The 18,933-nt window shown below is 39.5% G+C and overlaps 6 protein-coding genes across 6 annotated transcripts; 3 read left to right on the top strand and 3 right to left on the bottom strand.

The window, feature by feature from the left end:
• Positions 1-1,093: 1,093 nt before the first annotated feature.
• Positions 1,094-2,336, bottom strand: ATC70_011375 (uncharacterized protein; the record flags this gene model as incomplete). The annotated part of the gene is made up of 2 exons (XM_064830567.1): positions 1,094-1,559; positions 1,618-2,336. The coding sequence occupies 2 exons, from the start codon at positions 2,334-2,336 to the stop codon at positions 1,094-1,096; spliced, it is 1,185 nt and encodes a 394-aa protein (XP_064683069.1).
• A 2,460-nt stretch (positions 2,337-4,796) lies between these two features.
• Positions 4,797-6,627, top strand: NGG1_2 (Transcriptional regulator; the record flags this gene model as incomplete). The annotated part of the gene is made up of 8 exons (XM_064830566.1): positions 4,797-4,812; positions 4,880-4,899; positions 4,975-5,020; positions 5,090-5,673; positions 5,727-5,984; positions 6,045-6,113; positions 6,170-6,386; positions 6,452-6,627. 8 exons carry the CDS (start codon positions 4,797-4,799, stop codon positions 6,625-6,627), a joined length of 1,386 nt encoding a protein of 461 aa, XP_064683068.1.
• Positions 6,628-9,430: 2,803 nt separating this feature from the next.
• ARC18 (subunit of the Arp2/3 complex) lies at positions 9,431-10,596 on the top strand (the record flags this gene model as incomplete). Its single annotated transcript, XM_064830565.1, has 3 exons — positions 9,431-9,660; positions 9,723-10,396; positions 10,451-10,596. The coding sequence occupies 3 exons, from the start codon at positions 9,431-9,433 to the stop codon at positions 10,594-10,596; spliced, it is 1,050 nt and encodes a 349-aa protein (XP_064683067.1).
• Positions 10,597-11,247: 651 nt separating this feature from the next.
• Positions 11,248-12,894, bottom strand: ATC70_011372 (SET domain-containing protein; the record flags this gene model as incomplete). The annotated part of the gene is made up of 4 exons (XM_064830564.1): positions 11,248-11,378; positions 11,439-12,630; positions 12,703-12,719; positions 12,777-12,894. 4 exons carry the CDS (start codon positions 12,892-12,894, stop codon positions 11,248-11,250), a joined length of 1,458 nt encoding a protein of 485 aa, XP_064683066.1.
• Positions 12,895-15,784: 2,890 nt separating this feature from the next.
• On the top strand, positions 15,785-16,342 carry ATC70_011371 (uncharacterized protein; the record flags this gene model as incomplete). The annotated part of the gene is made up of 2 exons (XM_064830563.1): positions 15,785-16,114; positions 16,172-16,342. The coding sequence occupies 2 exons, from the start codon at positions 15,785-15,787 to the stop codon at positions 16,340-16,342; spliced, it is 501 nt and encodes a 166-aa protein (XP_064683065.1).
• Positions 16,343-16,417: 75 nt separating this feature from the next.
• On the bottom strand, positions 16,418-18,706 carry RGP1 (Golgi membrane exchange factor (Ric1p-Rgp1p) subunit; the record flags this gene model as incomplete). The annotated part of the gene is made up of 6 exons (XM_064830562.1): positions 16,418-16,687; positions 16,741-16,937; positions 16,995-17,444; positions 17,498-18,070; positions 18,227-18,326; positions 18,383-18,706. The coding sequence occupies 6 exons, from the start codon at positions 18,704-18,706 to the stop codon at positions 16,418-16,420; spliced, it is 1,914 nt and encodes a 637-aa protein (XP_064683064.1).
• Positions 18,707-18,933: the final 227 nt, after the last annotated feature.

The following is an 18,933-nucleotide window of genomic DNA, read 5'->3' as shown; positions in this document are numbered from 1 at the left end:
TCAGAAGCATCTACATGTCAAGATATGAAGGCTTGAAAACTATACAATTTGGTTATTTTTTGCTTTAGAGTTTATTTACACGGCATGAATCACATCTTTGGTAGCTGAATTCTTTTGGAAGGGCATCTCTGCAGCCTGTACAACTTCTATTTCGAACAGGAGGTATATTGATTTTGGTAAAGCTGATTCATGCAAATTTTGATGCGATATGTTACTGGTAAGCTTATTAACAATGGAAATAAAAACCCGAATTTGCTGCTTGAAAACTATGGTTTTGAACCTTCGCTTTGCTGCGATCAAGCCCTCCTATAGATCAATGTTACCAAGTATTGGATTAGACGCCTGATTACCACGGCTTTGCACCTTTGTTTCGATACGGTAAACCCTCCCTGTAAACCAATGCTATCAAGTGTTGAATTAGATGCTTTATTATATTCTTGGAGAAAATGAGGTGACATTCTTTTTAGCTCTGAAATGAAAGCGACAGGTGTTCTCGGTGGCCATGGTGCTTTGGGGTGGTCTCAATGCAGCTCTTTTCGTTTTTTTATTTATTTATTTATCAAATTCCTCTATTTACTCGACATACATCTCATTTTCGAAAATTGAAATCTTCAGTTAGTGCAACTCTACAGGTTACACAGTTTCTAGCTTGAACAGGAGGCATGACAATTCAATTTGATTTTAACAAAAGATATTTGCAAATTGTGATGCTTGATGTTCTTAGTGGAGGGGCTAAGCCCCTCCCCCAAACCCCCTCCCCATTGCCGGTTTCTCTGGTGGTTTTATTCACCTTTGTCCAGCTCTCAATTCTTTAGAATTCTATTTGAAAGAATGTGATTGGCTTGTCTATTTTTTATAAACATAGTTTTCTAGTATATATTGTGAAGGTGATGATGATGATGAATGTATATGTGAGCTGGACCCTGACCTGAAATACAATTACGGTTCCACGTGAGATTGAATCGCAGAATAGATATCAAATGATTATGATTTACTTTCAAACAAAGCTTTGGAAAAAAGGATTGTATTTTATTATGAAAAGTATGTACAAATGTATGTTTTGCAGAGAGGGGTGTAAGTGGATGTATGATGATTAATTTGTAAGAACTGCTCTATAACGGGGATGGCCATACCTAACATATTCAATAGCCTCGTTTATTTGATCCATGGGGAATTCGTGGGCCCAAGTGCGAACGCCATGCTTAGCAGCAAATTCCAATGACTTCCTAATGTCATCTGGAGACCCAATGAAGGAACCAGCAACATTAAGCTGCTTGGCTGCCATGGTAAGCGCATTCAGGCCAGTTAATGGGACTTCAGGGATATCACACATGATAAATGTACCGTTCTTTTTGAGCAGGGCAAAGTAGTCATCCCAATTCTTGTTGAGAATCTTGGTAGCAAGAATATGACTGAAAGAGTCCATATGGCGTTTCATCTGTTCAGGCTGATTGACAAGCACATAGTCATCGCAACCCAGGGCCTTAGCATCAGCAGCTTTATCAGGAACAATATCGTAAGCGACCACTTCAGAGCCAAGAGCTTTGGCCCATTGAACGCTATATGAATATGAATGTTGGTAAGCCATTCGTTTCTCGAGCAGTTGTGTATGCTTACCCAAAGTGACCAAGACCTCCTAAACCGAGCACAGCAACCTTGCTACCTTTACCAACGCCAAAACGCTTCATAGGCGCAAAAGTAGTGACACCGCCACACAGGATAGAGGAGGCATCCACACTGGAAAGGGCATCAGGAATCTTGAAGGCAAAATCCTTGTTTCCTCGCCAACGATCACTAAAACCACCATATGTTGTATCGCCATTAGACCAGTGATCATTAAACGTCCAAATAGCATGATCCTCGCATAAGTTTTCCTTGTGATCCTTACAGTTGGTGCATTGATGGCAAGAGCCGCATTGGCACCCTACACCTGCTCTATCGCCTACTTTAAGATGCTTTACATTCTTGCCCACTCGAGTCACTCGGCCAATGATTTCGTGTCCCATCACTGCAGGATAGTTTGTTGGACCCCAACCAGAATCGATACAATGAATGTCAGTTCCACAGATTCCGCAACAAATGATATCCATGTCAACCGAATCATCATCAAATTGAGTCAATGGAAATTCAGCCTTCTTCAATGGCTCTCCTTTTCCAAAGCATGCCCAGCCATTCAAAGTTTGAGGAACGTGTTGGGTGGTGGTGGTGGTATTGTAAGCTCTCTGCAAGATGCATATAGTGGTAGCACGAGGAAAAATGCGAGATTGTTGTCTGGCAAATCCAGCTCTGGCTTGTTGAGTGATTGCTGTCAGATCCAAGTTTCTAAATCTGTTCATTGTGTTATGTGTGTTTGATATATAAGAAGATTAAAAAGACGAAACATTTGACAGATTGGCATGATTTTTATATCCATATCTCACTGTGACTAGGACCAACCGACACAATCTATACTTTAAAGTATAGTTCTTTTGTTTCAGAAGAGATAAAAAAAAATCTACAGATTATCAAGTTGATTTAATATTGCAAATGTCATACGATGTCTGCTTATCTGGTGTGGAGTAGAAATGATGAAGCTGCTAAAAATGTAAGATAGATCTTTCTGCTGGATCTCAGTTCTCGGAAATCGTACCTTATTTGGATTCCTCATTGATTGCTCAGTCGAAACATTTAGTTATCCTCGGATTGGAGCCCTTTTAAGAATCTGGTCTGTTAGATTGGCATATATGATTGCAGTCATTTAAAATTCAGGCAATGGCATCTACAGTATACTTTTGCCAAGCGCTACATGAGACTAGTGCATTCCAAGGCTTCATATTCATATATAAAGAAATCTAAAGCGTACATAGACATTTTGTATGCTAATACATACTACTGTATAAGGCTTTCAAACCCATTCAATCTATGCTCTCGTCATACTAAGTAAATCTACTAGCCGTCTGCCCTCGATGATACTCGGTGCAAACCTTTCTTTATCCTGTAGTTCAATAGATATCATCGAAATAAGATTATACCAGTACCCACAACAGAAGTATCATAAGACATTTCGAGTAAGGTGACGCTTTTGCTTTTCGCACTAGATTTCGCATTTGGATAGGCTATTCGCAATTATCTCATTTAACAAGAATGAAATTTTGCTATGGCGGTAGAACACAGTGGCTATGTTATGCTATAGCACTTTTTCGAAACAATCCTCTTCTAAGTAGCTTTAAATAGCATCAATTGTCACCACAATAGGCATGGGATTACATTTGCCAGCCAAAATTGGTTCAATCTCCACTTATTGTTTTTTCACTCGAAATGGAAATTTTTGATGGATTTTCGACTTGTTTGAACTACTTTGCGAGATTCGACTGTTTGAATGTAACGATCATCCTATGCTTCCTTAAGCTTTCTTGGAGTATCTTTCATGGCGCATCCGACAGTGCTAATTAAAAGACATGTTTTGAACAGACTTACTGAGCAATGTTTAAAAACATGAAATGAGGTTTTTGGCCAAAATATCGAGATTTTGCATATAGTAACCTCGCAAAAGTGGTTTCAGAGGTTGCCTTGGATCGAGAGAAGCATCTTGATTCAATATTTACCATAGTAAAAGTCTTCATTTTCAAGACGAAAAACGCGATCGTTTGATTTTTGATGAAAACCATGAGGTACCCCTCATGCTGTTTGGTCAATTTTTGGCCATGTTTTTTGGGTCCCCAAAAAGTTGAGCAAAGGCGTCAGGAAGTAAGTACTAATCGAGAACAATTGTTTGGTGCTATTCTTGCAGTCTAAAACGACCTCTATGAGCAGGAATTGTAGCTCAAATATATACAACTTTCGCTGTGATTTGCATATTTTGAAAGGCCTTGTCTATCCGTACATAAACTTTTTTTGTGTATACAAATTCAGAGCCCCACCAAAGATCCACACTCACAGTTACGGGCGTTTCTCACGAAGAGACAGAAGCTTCAAAGTGGAATTTCAGTGTTTACTAGAGGGATGCCATGTACTACCTGTTTAGTAATCATTAATACATAAAACATCGTCTCATGATCTGCAGTTAGTAAATTTGTGGCGTGAAAATAAATACTAGAGCTTCCCATGTGCCTTCAAAGCTATTACAATGCATTCATCAATGTCGTTTGCCAACCCATAGCCCTAGCTTAACTCTAAGAGTATTCAAAGATATCCCGTACCGCGGGGTTTCAGACTTACAAAACAGCAAGCGCTACATGTCTAAAGACATGTTATGTAATCAAATCATTGCCATCTCTCTGTTCAAATATACCAGTAAGATAGACTCGAAAATTATGTGGATTGCAGCCACATGCAATGAATCAGCGATGACACATGCTTATTTTTCAGGCTAGAAAGGCTGTAAGATGGGTAAAAAAAGATGTATTCTGCACTTGCAAATCAGTAAGCTAGGCCCTGAGGACCCTCATTGGATCGTTTCCAAGGCATTTTTGAATGTATGATATCACGACTACATCAATGCCTACAAGACATTGGCTACTAGGTAGCTTGTTCAAGGCACAAGAGTCTATTTTTTTTTAAAAAAAAAAAAGTAAATATCATATGATAGCAAAGTGGGAAAATTCAACAGTGCCCGTCTAACAAGTACACTGGATCAATTCATGAGCTGTTCATTTTCATCATGAAAATAACCGCATTTTCATCCATCAATGGAAAATGGAATATCGGAGTTGATGGCGAGGGGAAGAATGGGGCATTTTGTTTCTTCTTTCAGCAATGTATTCGTTTTACGTTTTTTTTTTTCTTTCATTTCATCATAACATTTAGAAACTTACAACATGAACAATACTGCTAGTAAGTATTCTGTCCATCTGGAAACTGCTATAGCTGTCTAAACTCTCTGCTCGTCTTCATCCTATAGATTTACGTATAGCTTGTGTGGTAATGTAGACGATACATGCGCTGGTGATTGAGTGGTGTAGTGTATACTAAACGATGATATTCAAATTGACGCAGATGGTTGGTTTGCCAGCTAGAGGAAAGACATATATTGCATGCAAAGGTATGTGAAACATACGCGGGTGATTTCTCACTGCAGGTTTGTCTCTTACCAACATGGTCTTTTATTTAGTCAGTAGATACTTGACTTGGCTAGGCATCAAAACGCAGATATTCAGTGTGGGCAACTACCGTCGAAAGATTGCAGGATTGAACCTACCCCACACCTTTTTTGATGTGCGCAATGAAGAAGCAGTAAAGAAACGCCACGAAGCAGCTGCTATGGCATTGAATGATATGATTCAGTGGTTCAACAAGGAGGATGGAACTGTGGGCATTCTGGACGCCACTAATTCCACCAAAAAGGCTAGAGCATGGATCAATCAAGAACTGACAAGTCGCAACATTCAAGTGCTGTTCATTGAATCTATCTGCGATGATGAAAATGTGATTCTACACAACATCAAAGACGTCAAGCTGTCTTCCCCAGATTACTGCAACCGAGATTCGGAAGCAGCTACTGAAGATTTCATGAAACGCATTAGTCATTACGAGGCGTGCTACGAAACAATCACAGAGCAGGATTTGACTTATATCAAACTGATCAATGTCGGCAGTCAATACATTATTAATATGATTCGTGGTTATCTGGAGAGTAGAATTGTGTACTATCTGATGAACCTACATACTCGTCCAAAGAGAATCTGGTTCAGCCGAGTAAGTGAGATGTCATGTATGAAAACTGATCTGCAGGCTCATCTTTTATGCAGCATGGCGAGTCTTTGTTCAATTTAGAAGACAAGATTGGAGGTGACGCAGGATTATCACCTAGAGGCGAACAATATGCATTGAAATTGCCTGAACTTGTCAAGCAGAATATTGGAGACCGACCTCTCACTGTCTGGACCTCATCCATGACACGTACTATTCAAACCGCGAGACATTTGCCATTCCCCAAAAAGCAATGGAAAGCATTGGATGAGCTTGATACAGGCGTGTGTGATGGCATGACATATGATGAGATTGCTGTGAGTATAGGGAGCGAGTGTTTCAACATCACAGGAGTGATGCTGATTTGCCATTCATAGTTGAAATACCCTGATGATTTTGCAAGAAGAGATGAAGACAAGTTCAATTATCGATACCGTGGTGGCGAGGTGATATTCCAGTCGAATAGGATGTAAAGACAAAAGAAGCTTACTGTATATTATAGAGCTACCGCGATTTAGTTTTGAGATTGGAGCCAGTAATTATGGATCTGGAGAGACATGAAAACATCTTGATCATCTCGCATCAAGCAACTATCCGCTGCATGTACGCTTACTTTATGGGTCTGAGTCACGAGGAGTTGCCCTACGCTCGTATTCCATTACATACAATTATTGAATTAAAACCAAAAGCATTTTCATGTGAAGAAAAGCTCTACAAAGGTAAGTGGAGCTTTTGACTAGTAAGGAGGGGTCGCGAATCTAACCTTATCGCAATGTGTTTATAGTCGATGTTGGAGCCGTAGATACTTTTAGACCCAGGGGCCAGATGGCTCGAAGATTAACTAATGATCAATTCGTGACCAGTACGATCCCACCTTTGCAAGAAGGAGCCAGCGGTGAGATTGCTGATCCCAAAAGTTCGATTTTGCCTATAACACCAGTCAGTGTTGCACCCTGCTAAAAGAAATGTAACTTATTCTTCATTATATCGTATATCCCATTTTTCCACATCTTTTTTCATTTGCGCTTGTTAATCAAGATATGAACTTTGTTAATAAAGATATCACTATTGTTAGGATTTATAAAAGAGCAGGCGGTTATACAGGCGACATCTTGGAGTGCAATGCATTGGGAGATAGCAAATGAATTCAAATTTATAATCACGAACGTCTTAGTTGATTAAATGCCTACCTCTATTTAACCGAACTCGGTCAAAAAGACTGATTTAGATTAGTTGAGTAAAAGTAACACAAACATAGTCGCTAGTCATGGGGATATGATGCCATTTTCATGGCGATACAAAGATTGTGGGCGCACTGACAGGGCAATCACTCTTGTTCTTTCAAGAATCAACTATTAATACCGCGGCTTGCTTCTCATTAGCAGTATAGTATATTGCAATCAGCTGGCGAATCAAGTGCTCATCTGTGCTCGTTCTACAGTATACATTGCATTAAATACAAATTAGTTCCTATAATCTGTACATTCATCATACAGTGAGTGCAATCATCGACAATGTGTAACTCTTGTTGTATGATAAATGTGATGGATTATTTCCATACACATTTATCTATTCTGCTTTTTTTTTTTTTTTTTTTTTTTTAAGTTTGAAAGCTGAACTTTTTATATACGACTAAAGATTCTATTTTAAAATACAAGGGAAAACGTAATTTCATTTCATCAAGTCTAATTCACAAGCACAGAAGCCAAGAACACCATAATTTCTTGATGACCTATAAACTAACAAACATGCTAGACGGAGGTAGAAGAAGGAGGAAGAAATCAAGCATGCATCCCACACTGCAAGCTACCAGAGAGAATCCTGTTAAAACGGAACAGCAAAATCCGAGTAGCGTGTGGGTACGCACTGTTCTTTGGTGGTACAGTGGATTTTTACTTTATCCTGTCCTGCACGATCACAGACATGCTTAATGATTTGTACATTGCAGTAAAAGTGACACATGATGGAATTAAATCTTGAAGAAATAAGCCTATATTTGTTCTATGCTCAGGGTCTATTAAAACATCTAAATCTAAATAGAAACCTTGCTAATTTTTGTATTAAATTCTATTTGAATGCGAATGAAACGGTACTATAAATTTGTAACATCTAGGATCACAGAAATATGTAGAACAAGAAAAAAAAAAGGTACCATCAGCATGATTGCCATTAAAGGTTGGCCATGTTTCAGATGCAAAATGTTCCTATATTTCCCCTTCCTCTCGACATTCCCTCTGTGAGTTACGATTACTAGTGAGAATCAGAGGAACTGGGCTGCAAAAGCGTATCATTATTTTGAGCCCAAGAAATGCTACGATTGCAAAAAAAAGGTAACAATGTGAATAGAATTACAGTCTTGTGCAATAAAAGAATCGAACTAGACCACACTTCGGCCAGCCTTCGTTTGTCCTTCTACTCATTTTACAGATACAGCGGTCGTGTCTAAATATATAACATGTTCAATTTACTCGATTTAGTTTCACTAGTAGATCATGAATCAAAGACCAATTAGCAAAGATTTCGTACAATTAACTTTATGATAGTAATTTAATACGCTATCTGGATGAGTGACACCCAGATCAAAAATGTCCTGTGAGAAATGTCATTTTTATTCACACAATAAGAGAACTAGGATAGAATCCAGAGGGAAACCAACCTCGTGTGCCGTGTCAATGTTTATAGTATGCGACCGGATAATAATAGTGTGCCATTATGCATCTCGCTGACAAGGACAAAATAGTGAAAATTGCTATTTATAAACGGCAAATGTGCCACTGATTTGCCATGGTAAATCGCACCATGCATAGCCACAGCGACCTACTAATTTTGTCGTCATAATGATCAAATAGAACACAAAGGCATCGGTTATAGTTTCGCCGTACTCTCTCTCTCTCTCTCTCTCTCCTTCTCTTCATGAAATACAAGGCACTAACCACATTGTGTAGATCGAATGGAGGAGCTTAGCTTTAATTAGTGAGTGATTTTCCTTCCACCTATGATTGCTTCTAATCTTCTCAATCGCACAAGAAGGCCTTAATTCAATGCGAATACATGATGACTTTAACGGGAGAGTGAGACAATGTCTCTCAAGATTAGAGTAAATGCTGATTGCTACAGCAATGGGCGATTCCTTTGACTATAAACAGCTCGAAATAACATGTCTGTGCGGTCAAAGTTTTTTGTTTCAGTTGAGATCAATCAGGGCAAGGCGTGCCTATATAAAGATATTCAGCAACAATCCATTCTGACACGATCTTTCTCGCCTTCCCTGCTGCTGTTTACCTATTGCTAACAGAGAAAGACCAAGAGTTCAAAAAGGAATTGTGTTACAAACATATCGAACACAGGGCAACACAAGAAACCAGTAACTGAATCAATGAGAATCAACAATGCCATTTGAACATGTTGCAATGCTTCAATTTGAGTACATGAACTAAAACCACTTTACGTCTCCGTTTTTAGTCGGTGATTCACATTTTCAGATTAGATGACAGATTTATGTTGTTGTTGTTGTTGTTGTTGTTATTGCTATGACTAGACAGATGTTTGTGCTGCTACTTTTTGATATAGTTGTTATGCTGCAGATAATATCGATTAATCGATTGCTTATATAAACTCATCATCTTATTCTTTTTTGCCTCTTTTCCTTATCTTTTCCATCTTGTTATTTTTTAATCGTCTAGTAATTTATTTTGTTGATCAAAAGGTTGCTCTATTTATTCCACCCTTACTCTTTTTTCTATATACCACTATTACCCACAATATGTTTCCCGCTCAACGAGGTTTATACGGTCATAGATCTACTATGAACCAATTCGCTAAACCAGGATACCACTTCATGAATTTTGATCCATTCCCTTTTACCAATGCCAATCTCACTGCTGACATGTCAGGCAACAAATCGCCTTTAATGCAGTACCCCTCCTCAAGCGATGATCTCTTTGATGCTGACTTGGCCAAGGAAGATGCCACCAACTCATTGAGCACTAAAAAGTAATGTATTTGCATTATATATATGCCATGTACATGTATCAATTAATCAATTCTTAAAATAGACCTTTGAGCAAGGCTGAACGTCGTGCTGAACATAATGCCATTGAACGTGCTCGCCGTGAAAACTTGAACACAAAATTCCAATCTCTTGCTCAAGCTCTTCCCAATCTCATCAATTACCGCAGACCCTCCAAGAGTCAGATTGTTGAAAAAGCTCTCGACTGGGTCAAGCAAAGTATTTCTAGAGAAGAACGCTATCGCTACCAAGTACTGCAGCTCCAAAGAGAAAACAAGAGACTGCTGGCTCAGTTAATGCAACCGCAAGAGACTCCTGCTGCTTCTGCTCCTGTTTCTGCCATGGCTCCTCCTTTGATCAGACAGCAATCCATGCAAATGCCCTCTGCTCCTATGATGAATGCCGCTTCTTCCAATACCAATATTCCCCATATGTATACCGACTTATCTTCTAACAATGGCTGGTCCATTAACAGCACAAATCATTACATGGTTCCCACTCCTCAAATGACTCCATATAGCAGTACTGAAGAACTGACAAAGCAGGACTTTAGTTCTAAAAGTGATGATGAAGACAATGTGTCCAGTGCTAACGAAGATGATATTGAATATCAATCTTCACCATGCAACCCCTCTTATCTTGAACATGGTTCTCCCCAAAACCAGTATGAAGCCAACCACCAGCAAAACCACCGCGCTCTCATGGCCGCTGAATTGTATCGTAAGTATACAAGACAAATGCCGATAAACACACAAACTAACCTTTCACGGTTAGCTGTTGGCTTCCAGTCAAACGACACCCATTTTGACCCAAACATGATGAACACTTGGAGTTCTTCTAAATACTCTCCCTCCATGATGAACTCTGGCAATATTGACCCTGGACTTGGCAGTAGATCTGCTTCTACCCACATGCTGTAACCATTGCTTCTCTTACATAGCCCCATTTTTATACATAATATCTAAACTATTATCCCATGTCTACATTCATTCACTCCATCTTATATCATTTATATCTATTATTATTACTCTTTATATTTACCCAACCTATACATATATATATATATATATATATATCTTTTACCCTCCAAAAAAAAGCATTGCCCTTTTTCCATCAAGATCCACATACAACGTCTCTCCTCCCGCTGTCATCTCAAGAGCTGTCCGGCTCTATTAAAAGAAATCAATCTCAAATCTTACTTTATATGTCTTGTTGTTATTGTTTTCATAGAATGTCAAGATGGCCTGCCGTTGAAATAGATTGAAACCGGCCAAGATGTTCAAAATAGGATGATTTCTTCTGGTAGATAGCGGCAGTGACACCAAAGTATGGTTGAACTGTTGTCAAAAAATAAACTGTATCACATTACGAATCGTGCAACTCAAGTTCAATGCAATCTAGTGTGGAAATTATTAAAATACACAGCAACCACGTGTGCATAAACGAGCCATGGGGATTTCATGCCATAAATCTAGTCATTTTATTATTAAACGAGTCCATGATCCCTATGTACAAATGTGTTTGTGTTTGTGTTTGTGTTTCTGTTTGCGTATGCTGCCACAATGGTGTTGCTAATTGGTGGTATGCCTGCTTTTGGAGAGCCCAAAGCGAGGTCTTCTCTTTGGCTCTTGTGATTTGTTCATGTCTTCGTTGCTACTGATAGTAAATGATGGTGTGCTCGATTCTTTGCCGATGTCTTGTTCTACAAAAGTGTCAATAAGAATGGCCGCGTGAGATATAGAATAACAAGACACTATCATACCTGTTTGGCTATTAATGGTACTTGGATGCAAAAAGTAATCATCAATCGTCGTGGGTTTCTTAACAACACTAGTGCGAATTTGCTTCTTGTCTAATCTGACAATCTGGCTCTCGAGAGCAACCGGGATAGGCGACTCTGCTTTTCTTTTTCCTCGGCTTGTGTGCTTGATTTTGAATGCAACTTCCTGCTCACATTGGAGAATATCGCTCTCTGTAATATCATCAAACAATTCATCTTCTGTTTGCTCGTTTTCGTCAAAAGGCAGCAGCACCGGTGATGAGGTATCAAAAGCAGCGCTGCAGTTACCAGCTTCATTATCTCCATTCAGGGAGGCCAAAGGAGAGACATAATCACTATCATCAAATTCGGGCAGGAATGGGAAGACATCTTTTGGGACGTCGTATGGAATCTCGGGTAGACTATCCGGTGCTTCTTGTTGATCTCCCAGCAACGGTGTATCTGGATTGTATGGCTGAGTATCCTCGCCATATGAATTGTGCGATTGTGTATCCTCGTCTTCTGGATCATAAGGCTGTGTGTCTCCTTCGTCTAGCTCATCTTCCCCATATGGTATCGTGTCTTGAGAATCACCTAGACTGTTGCCATGGAAACTGGGAGCAGGATGTGGTTTGCATAATTCGTTTAATTCTCTCTCATACTCCAGATCTATCTCTCTGTGAATAATATCAGGTGAACGAAGTGTTGTTGATGCAGTTTTATACTCGGCAGTTGTTTCTTCATCTTGATCGTTTTCATTGAATCCATCATCTAGCAGCGGCATGAGATTTGTTGGGCTTGTTGCCATGACAGAATACTCGTTAATAGCTAAAGGATATTCTATGCTCTCTTGCTCGTTTTCTTCGTCATCAAGGTGATCGTCGGATAAAAAGCTGGCTCGACCTCTACCGATGTTTCCATTGTCGCTTTCTTCCTCTTCATTCACTTCCAGTAAAGTAAAAGACTTGGTCGGCTTATGCCAGCTTGTTGTTGGTCTATTAGGTGAAGCCCAAGGTGGTAAGTCGGTGCAGCTGGTGTCACTATCTTGTTCATTGTGCGAATCCTCCAGAGGTTCTTGCTGACTAGAAGTTTTATAGATCCAGTTTTCAATGAATGTTTGATGAAATGATTGATTGCGTGTGGTTGACGATGGTGATGTTGATAAATGGCCCATAGATGGAGTTTTTGGTGTAGTCTATTACAGAAACAAAAAGAAGTTAGTTCAACAAAAGACGGATTCTTCTACACACTAACACAACCAACATACGATTGAGGCTGTTGAAACTGGAAAACAGCAAGAGTTAGTCAACAAAGTCATGATATGTAGGAAAAAAACTTTACCTCCCGAGCTTGTCCTATCCCCTATTCTTGAAGCTGTAACAAATGATCTTGCGCTTGATTGTCGTCTACTAGGAGGTATTTCACTGAATGTGAAGGGTGTATCATTTGGCATATCCATAGTGATAAAATGGACGAAGTTTGATTGAGAGGAAATGAAAATGAACGCGCGATGAGGGATTGGACGTCGGTCCCTGATTGATCAACGCGGGTCAGCCTTAGGTATTCATCTGTGGTTAACAGCGTCACATTGCTTCCTGTTTCAAGACCTAAAAAATCAATCTGTATGCAATTAAAGCTTGTTTAGAAGGGCTAAAGGTTACAGCGATGAATTAGATGCTATCTGGTTTGCTTTTACTATAACTTTCCGACTTTTAAAGTGAAAAGGTGATGAGATATTGTGGAGCAATCTGCCGTTGATGCTTTGTTACAAGAGTTGAGATCAGCATTGAAGTCCAGAGTTTATTAAAAGCAAAGAGGACAGATCTACAGCAACCATTGCTCGAGATTGCCAAAATCCTCAATATCCGAGCTGATATAGATCGATACCAATAATAAGATCTACATCTTAACGCATACTAAATCAATCATGGCTCGAAATACGTTTACCATCACTGGCAGCTTATCTGCTAAAGACATTGTAAAGCTCTACAATACCGACCTGGCAGGCAAGGCTGTCATCATCACTGGATCTAAGTCTAGTATTGGCTTTGAAAGCGCTCGTGTTCTCTTCTCTGTTGCTTCCAAAGCTATTTTTTTCCTGTAAAGCGCTCGAAATTGCGAATGGAGCTATTCAAGAATTCGAAAAGACGGTGCCTCAAGCAGACCTGATGCCAATGATTGGGTTTCTTTTCCATCAAAGCTTTTGCTGATGCATTTTAGGCTTTTGGTTTACCTCTCTACGTTCTCATCAACAGCACGGGCGTTACGGCGTGTGCCAGATTATTCACTAAACATGGTTTCGAGTTTTAATTTAATGTGAATCTTCTGAGCCACTTTTATCTCACTGAGCCCTTGACAGACAAACTCAAATAAAGTACTCCAGCTCGTGTGGTCAATGTCAGTACCTTAGATGGTAATTGTCTCATGCCAGATTCTAAAAGTATCAAGTTTGATGATTTGAATGCCGAGAAAAGATACGGTGTATGGCACAATACAAATTTGCAAATATCCTGCACGCAAACGAACTTCAACATCGATTTGATGCTCAAAATGTCGATACTACGCCAGTAAGTCCGCATCCTGTTTTTGTTGAATCCAATCTGAGGTGCCACCAGTCTATCCCTATGGCACTTGGTCTCTTTTGTAGCATGAGAAACCAATAGATGTGGACTATCTATTGCATATAAGATGTCCAGTGTACGTTATAGCTGCTATCACTTCACTACTAATAAGCTATATCATTGTGTTATAACACAGCAATACAACAGTGCCATTCAACCTAGTACTTCCAGCTGAGTATTTGGATGTAACAGCATGCTTTGGATTTAGATTAATACGTACAATGTCTTTACGCCTTTGTACCATGACAAAAACATGCCTATTGACAAGTAAACGTATAAAACACAGCCAAATTTGACAGTTTTCAAGCCTTTATATCTTGACATATAGATGCTTCTGAGCCGCTGGAGTGACGCCAAACAATTGTACTGAAGTAGAGGAAACTTTTTGGCACCTTTACTCAACTTTTTGGGGACCCAAAAAACATGGCCAAAAATTGACCAAAAAGCATGAGGGGTACCTCATGGCTTTCACCAAAAATCAAACGATCGTGTTTTTTACCTTGAAAATGAAGACTTTTACTATGGTAAATATTGAATCAAATTGTTTCTCTCGATTCAAAGCAACCCCTGAAACCACTTTTGTGAGGTTACTATATGCAAAATCTCGATATTTTGGCCAAAAGCCTCATTTCATATTTTTAAACATTGCTCAGTAAGTCTGTTCAAAACATGTCTTTTAATCAACACCATCGGATGCGCCATGAAAGGTACTCCAAGAAAGCTTAAGGAAGTATTGGATGATCTCACAATTTATATAGTCGAATCTCGGAAAATAGATTAATCGAGTCGAAAAAAAGCCAAAATTTGTCCAATCTTGAGCAGCAGAAACGTTCTCTGAGTTTGAATTAATTCTGGCGGTGGCGCTGCTAGATGACTGAAATGCCATTCTGATTATGGCAAATGAAGATTGGGGTGCTGATTAAATGGGGATCATGGAATTGAAAAAAAAACTATCGCTTAGCCTGGATACTTTCTTTTGCTTTTGTTGGGCATTTTCGTATCTGGTAACGCCAGTCAGCTCGACTCTCGACCAAAATATACAGTATATAATCGCAACTTCCTAATCATGATTTGCAGCATTTCAGCATGGCATGTAGGCAGTATTTGTTTCATTAATTCGTTTAAAGAGACCACTGCCACTGATTGAAAAGCTATTCTGGGATGTGACGAGAAAATGTTTAAAACCGCTTTCCAATAAATGGGAAATAGAAGACAAATCGGCATAGAAGCATCCACAAATGTGTATTACGCTGTTTCTCCAAATGTCGAGAAGGGCGCCTTCTATAGTGGCAATACCGTTAATACTGTTTTATTAAATGAGCAAGTAGATAATCAAGATATGGCAGAAAATCTTTGGGATGTGTCAAGCAAGATGATAGCATCCGCTGGAATGTAACACCTTTTCATCAACATCAGCTCCTAATAAAGCTAATAACTTAATCTCATACATTTCTCTGGTCTTTTGAATACGCATAATAAAGAAGCAGTATCACATACTATTCTGCTACTTTAAGCTCCCTTTTGACGCTTTGTAGACGACATTACAAGGCCATGATCTCCCCTGAACAGAAATAACACTCTCTGATTCATCCTGTGTACATTTGAAACAGAGCATTACAACCAACTAATAAACCAATCAAATCTTTTCATACTGATATAAAAGATCTGTCTATACTGCAATTGGTTTTTATCCCTCTTTCTCTCTTTCCTACTAGTCATCCCGCAGCCATGTCGCAAAATCTTATCAACGCCAATCCAACCATTTACAACACAAAGACATTTGTCCGCAAAGAAACTGAAGCAGAATATGATGACGATATCGAAGATGCTATTGATTCACAAGAAGTCTTTGACCTTATCCGTTCCATTTCAGACCCTGAACATCCCTTGACTTTGGAGCAATTGAATGTCACTCAGTTTGATCATATCGAAGTGAACAACGAAACAAGCAAGGTTCTAATTGAATTCACACCCACTATTCCCCATTGCTCTATGGCTACATTGATCGGCTTATGCATTCGAGTTCGTTTGTTGCGTAGTTTGCCAGATAGATTCAAGGTAACTTGCTTGACACTAACTAGATGTTGTATAGCTGACTAAGACGACTGAATGTAGGTGGATATCCGAGTTCGCAAGGGAACTCATCAGTCTGAAGGAGCAGTTAACAAGCAATTGAATGACAAGGAAAGAGTAGCAGCAGCTTTGGAAAACAATCATTTATTGGAGGTTGTCAATCAATGCTTAGCAACAGCCAGTCTTCGTGGTATGGAAGTGCCCACCAACTGAAATGATTACTCTTGTACATAATTTGGAATAAATATAAAAAGTTATTTTACACATTTAATTAAAGCGATAATGCTTTTATGAATGACCAACTTCTAAATCCTCGGTCTGCTCCTCTTCCGCCTCTTGTTCCAGCAGTTCCAGTCGCCGAGTATCTTCAATCAGTTCAATCATGTCCTCTGTCGTTCCAACAGATCGAAGGAATGGGTGTTTTAGCAGCGTATCCGCATCAGGTCTCTCCTCCTGATTCACAGTAGTGCAAAGTGATAGAAATTCTTTAAATTGATCAGACCAACGATCTGGCTCTTTCAGCGGTGGTAGCCCATTGGATACAATCAAAAATAATGCCTAAAAGAGTGGATTAGTGGCCATGCAGCTAATTGACAACACATTGCACTCACTCTTAATGGTGGATATTCAACATAGGGTGGATCTCCTTCTGCCATTTCAATCAGCACAACGCCTAGGCTCCATATATCCACTTTTGCATTATATTGTAAGCCTTTAATCACTTCAGGCGCCATCCAGTACGGTGTGCCTACAATTGAATTTCTTTCAGGCTGTGTTTTCGATAACTGTGCACAATGTCCGAAATCAGCTTTTGAGATTTAGAGTATTAGTTTGCTTCTAACGCACTGATACAACATGTACATACCCAATTTGATCTCGCCTCGCATATTCAGCAGGATATTGTCGCTTCGAATATCTCTATGAATACGGTTCAAACGGTGTATTCTGCACAGTGCTCTGAGCGTGTCTCTTGCCACGCGAGCAATTTGATCCTCCCGCATACGAGGGCTTTCAGATATAGAGATTATATCAGCCAGCGACACATCCATGCATTCCATGACCACCCAGATATCGTCAGGTGTTGTATAGCAGGCGATGAATTCCACTACGTTGGGGTGTCTGCTCATCTTCATGGTGGTTAATTCGTTGCGAATCTTGCTCAGTTTTTCCTGTGCAGTGTGGGGAATCTTTTTGATGGCGACAATGCGTTTAGTAGTGATGTGTTTGGCAGCGTACATGGGACCTGACTCGCCCTCTGCAATGAGGATGAGGTCGGTATATAGTTTGACAGGGTCTGCTGCATCCACAAGATCATCTAGACAGAGGTTTTTAGTTTGGTTGTGTCTGCCTATAACACCTTGTACTTACCGATAAAGTTTGAATCGAGTGCCAAGTGTGAACCAGTGCTGTTGTTATTAATTGAGGTATTATTGTTAGTAGTATTATATGTTATGGTGGGATCCTCTATCTCTGGAAGAGGTGGTATATCTGTGGATGATTTAAATAATGAGAGATGTAGTAGCTTGGAAGATCTTGCACGTGAGGGTGGTGCATATCCCATCGGTAACTGGTCATTTTGCTGTTGTTGCTTTTGATATTCTTCATGATCTTGTTCGTCTGAAGGCTCTTCCTCGATGGTATGTGTCGATAATGAGGATGAAATGGTTGTGGTGGTGGATGTGGAGGGTTTGTCGGGAGACGCATGGTGTGCAGCATTGGATTGAAGTGAATCAGGCATACGTATATTATGCATCAGTTTCTCGACTGTAGCAGGATTATTTTTAACCACTTCCTCAGGTACTCCCGAAGCCAGTAGGATTTTTTGCCATTTTATGGGTAATCCCTTGAATCCATATTTTCCAACTTGTACGTGCACATTGTGCTGAACATTGTATGGCTTTCCAATCAGTGTAGGTGCTTTCTGTAGTGTGCTTGGATCGCCTATAATAATGAGAAAAACGGGAGGTTAGAATCTTATACAGTATGAAGGGGACCCACCACACCAACAGATAGAAAGAAGAAAAAAAGCGAGGGTTATATAGCCCATAGAGAAAAAGCACATGTTTACACTCTCTTTTTAAAAAAACTATACATTACGTTCTGGTTTTACTGGCGAAGGCACAAGATGAGGAGTAACATAGTGGGTGTCCAAAACATCATCACTGGGTAGATTGGATTGCCAAACATCAGGTAAGCCCTATTACAAATGGATGAATCATCCTGTAGTCATAGATACATTTTAACAGACTATACCATATATTTCCCACTGTCTCTATTATACTCTACATGTATGCCATGCTCAAATTTCGTCGGTTTGCTGATGTCCAATATCTTTTCCCCAAAATTTGATGTGGCTCTACTAGCTGACCTGCTCGACATCTTTGATGATAATGAAGTCTCTGAACGGTTGTTTTGTCTGTACATTTTCAAGCTCGACAGAGTCGATGAGGAAGTCATTTTTCGTAGGCTTTTTGTGGATGATGGTTTCTGAGAGGGTCTTCGAGAGCTGTGAGATAATGTGCCTCCATGATGATGATGTTGGTCTGGCTGGTTGGGCGTTGATATGGTATTGCCCATTGATAACTAGCTGATCAAATATATAGCGTATATATCGTATATACTCTATATATTTTTGAACCAATGTATAATGTTTGAATCTTTCTTTTTTTCCCTCGACTGAAAAAAAGAGAGAGTGAGAGAAAAAATATATAATCTAACAACGAGAAAAGAGATATCTTTAAAGGGAAATCGACAAGAAAATTATCAAGAAAACTCCCTTTTTCATTAATATGGCTCGAGCCGGA

This window comes from Mucor velutinosus (assembly GCF_035048745.1).
Source record: "Mucor velutinosus strain NIH1002 chromosome Unknown tig00001564, whole genome shotgun sequence".
In the NCBI taxonomy this organism is placed as follows: domain Eukaryota; kingdom Fungi; phylum Mucoromycota; class Mucoromycetes; order Mucorales; family Mucoraceae; genus Mucor; species Mucor velutinosus.
Note: the sequence above shows the minus strand (reverse complement) of the source record. Positions and strands in the feature narration are given on the sequence as shown.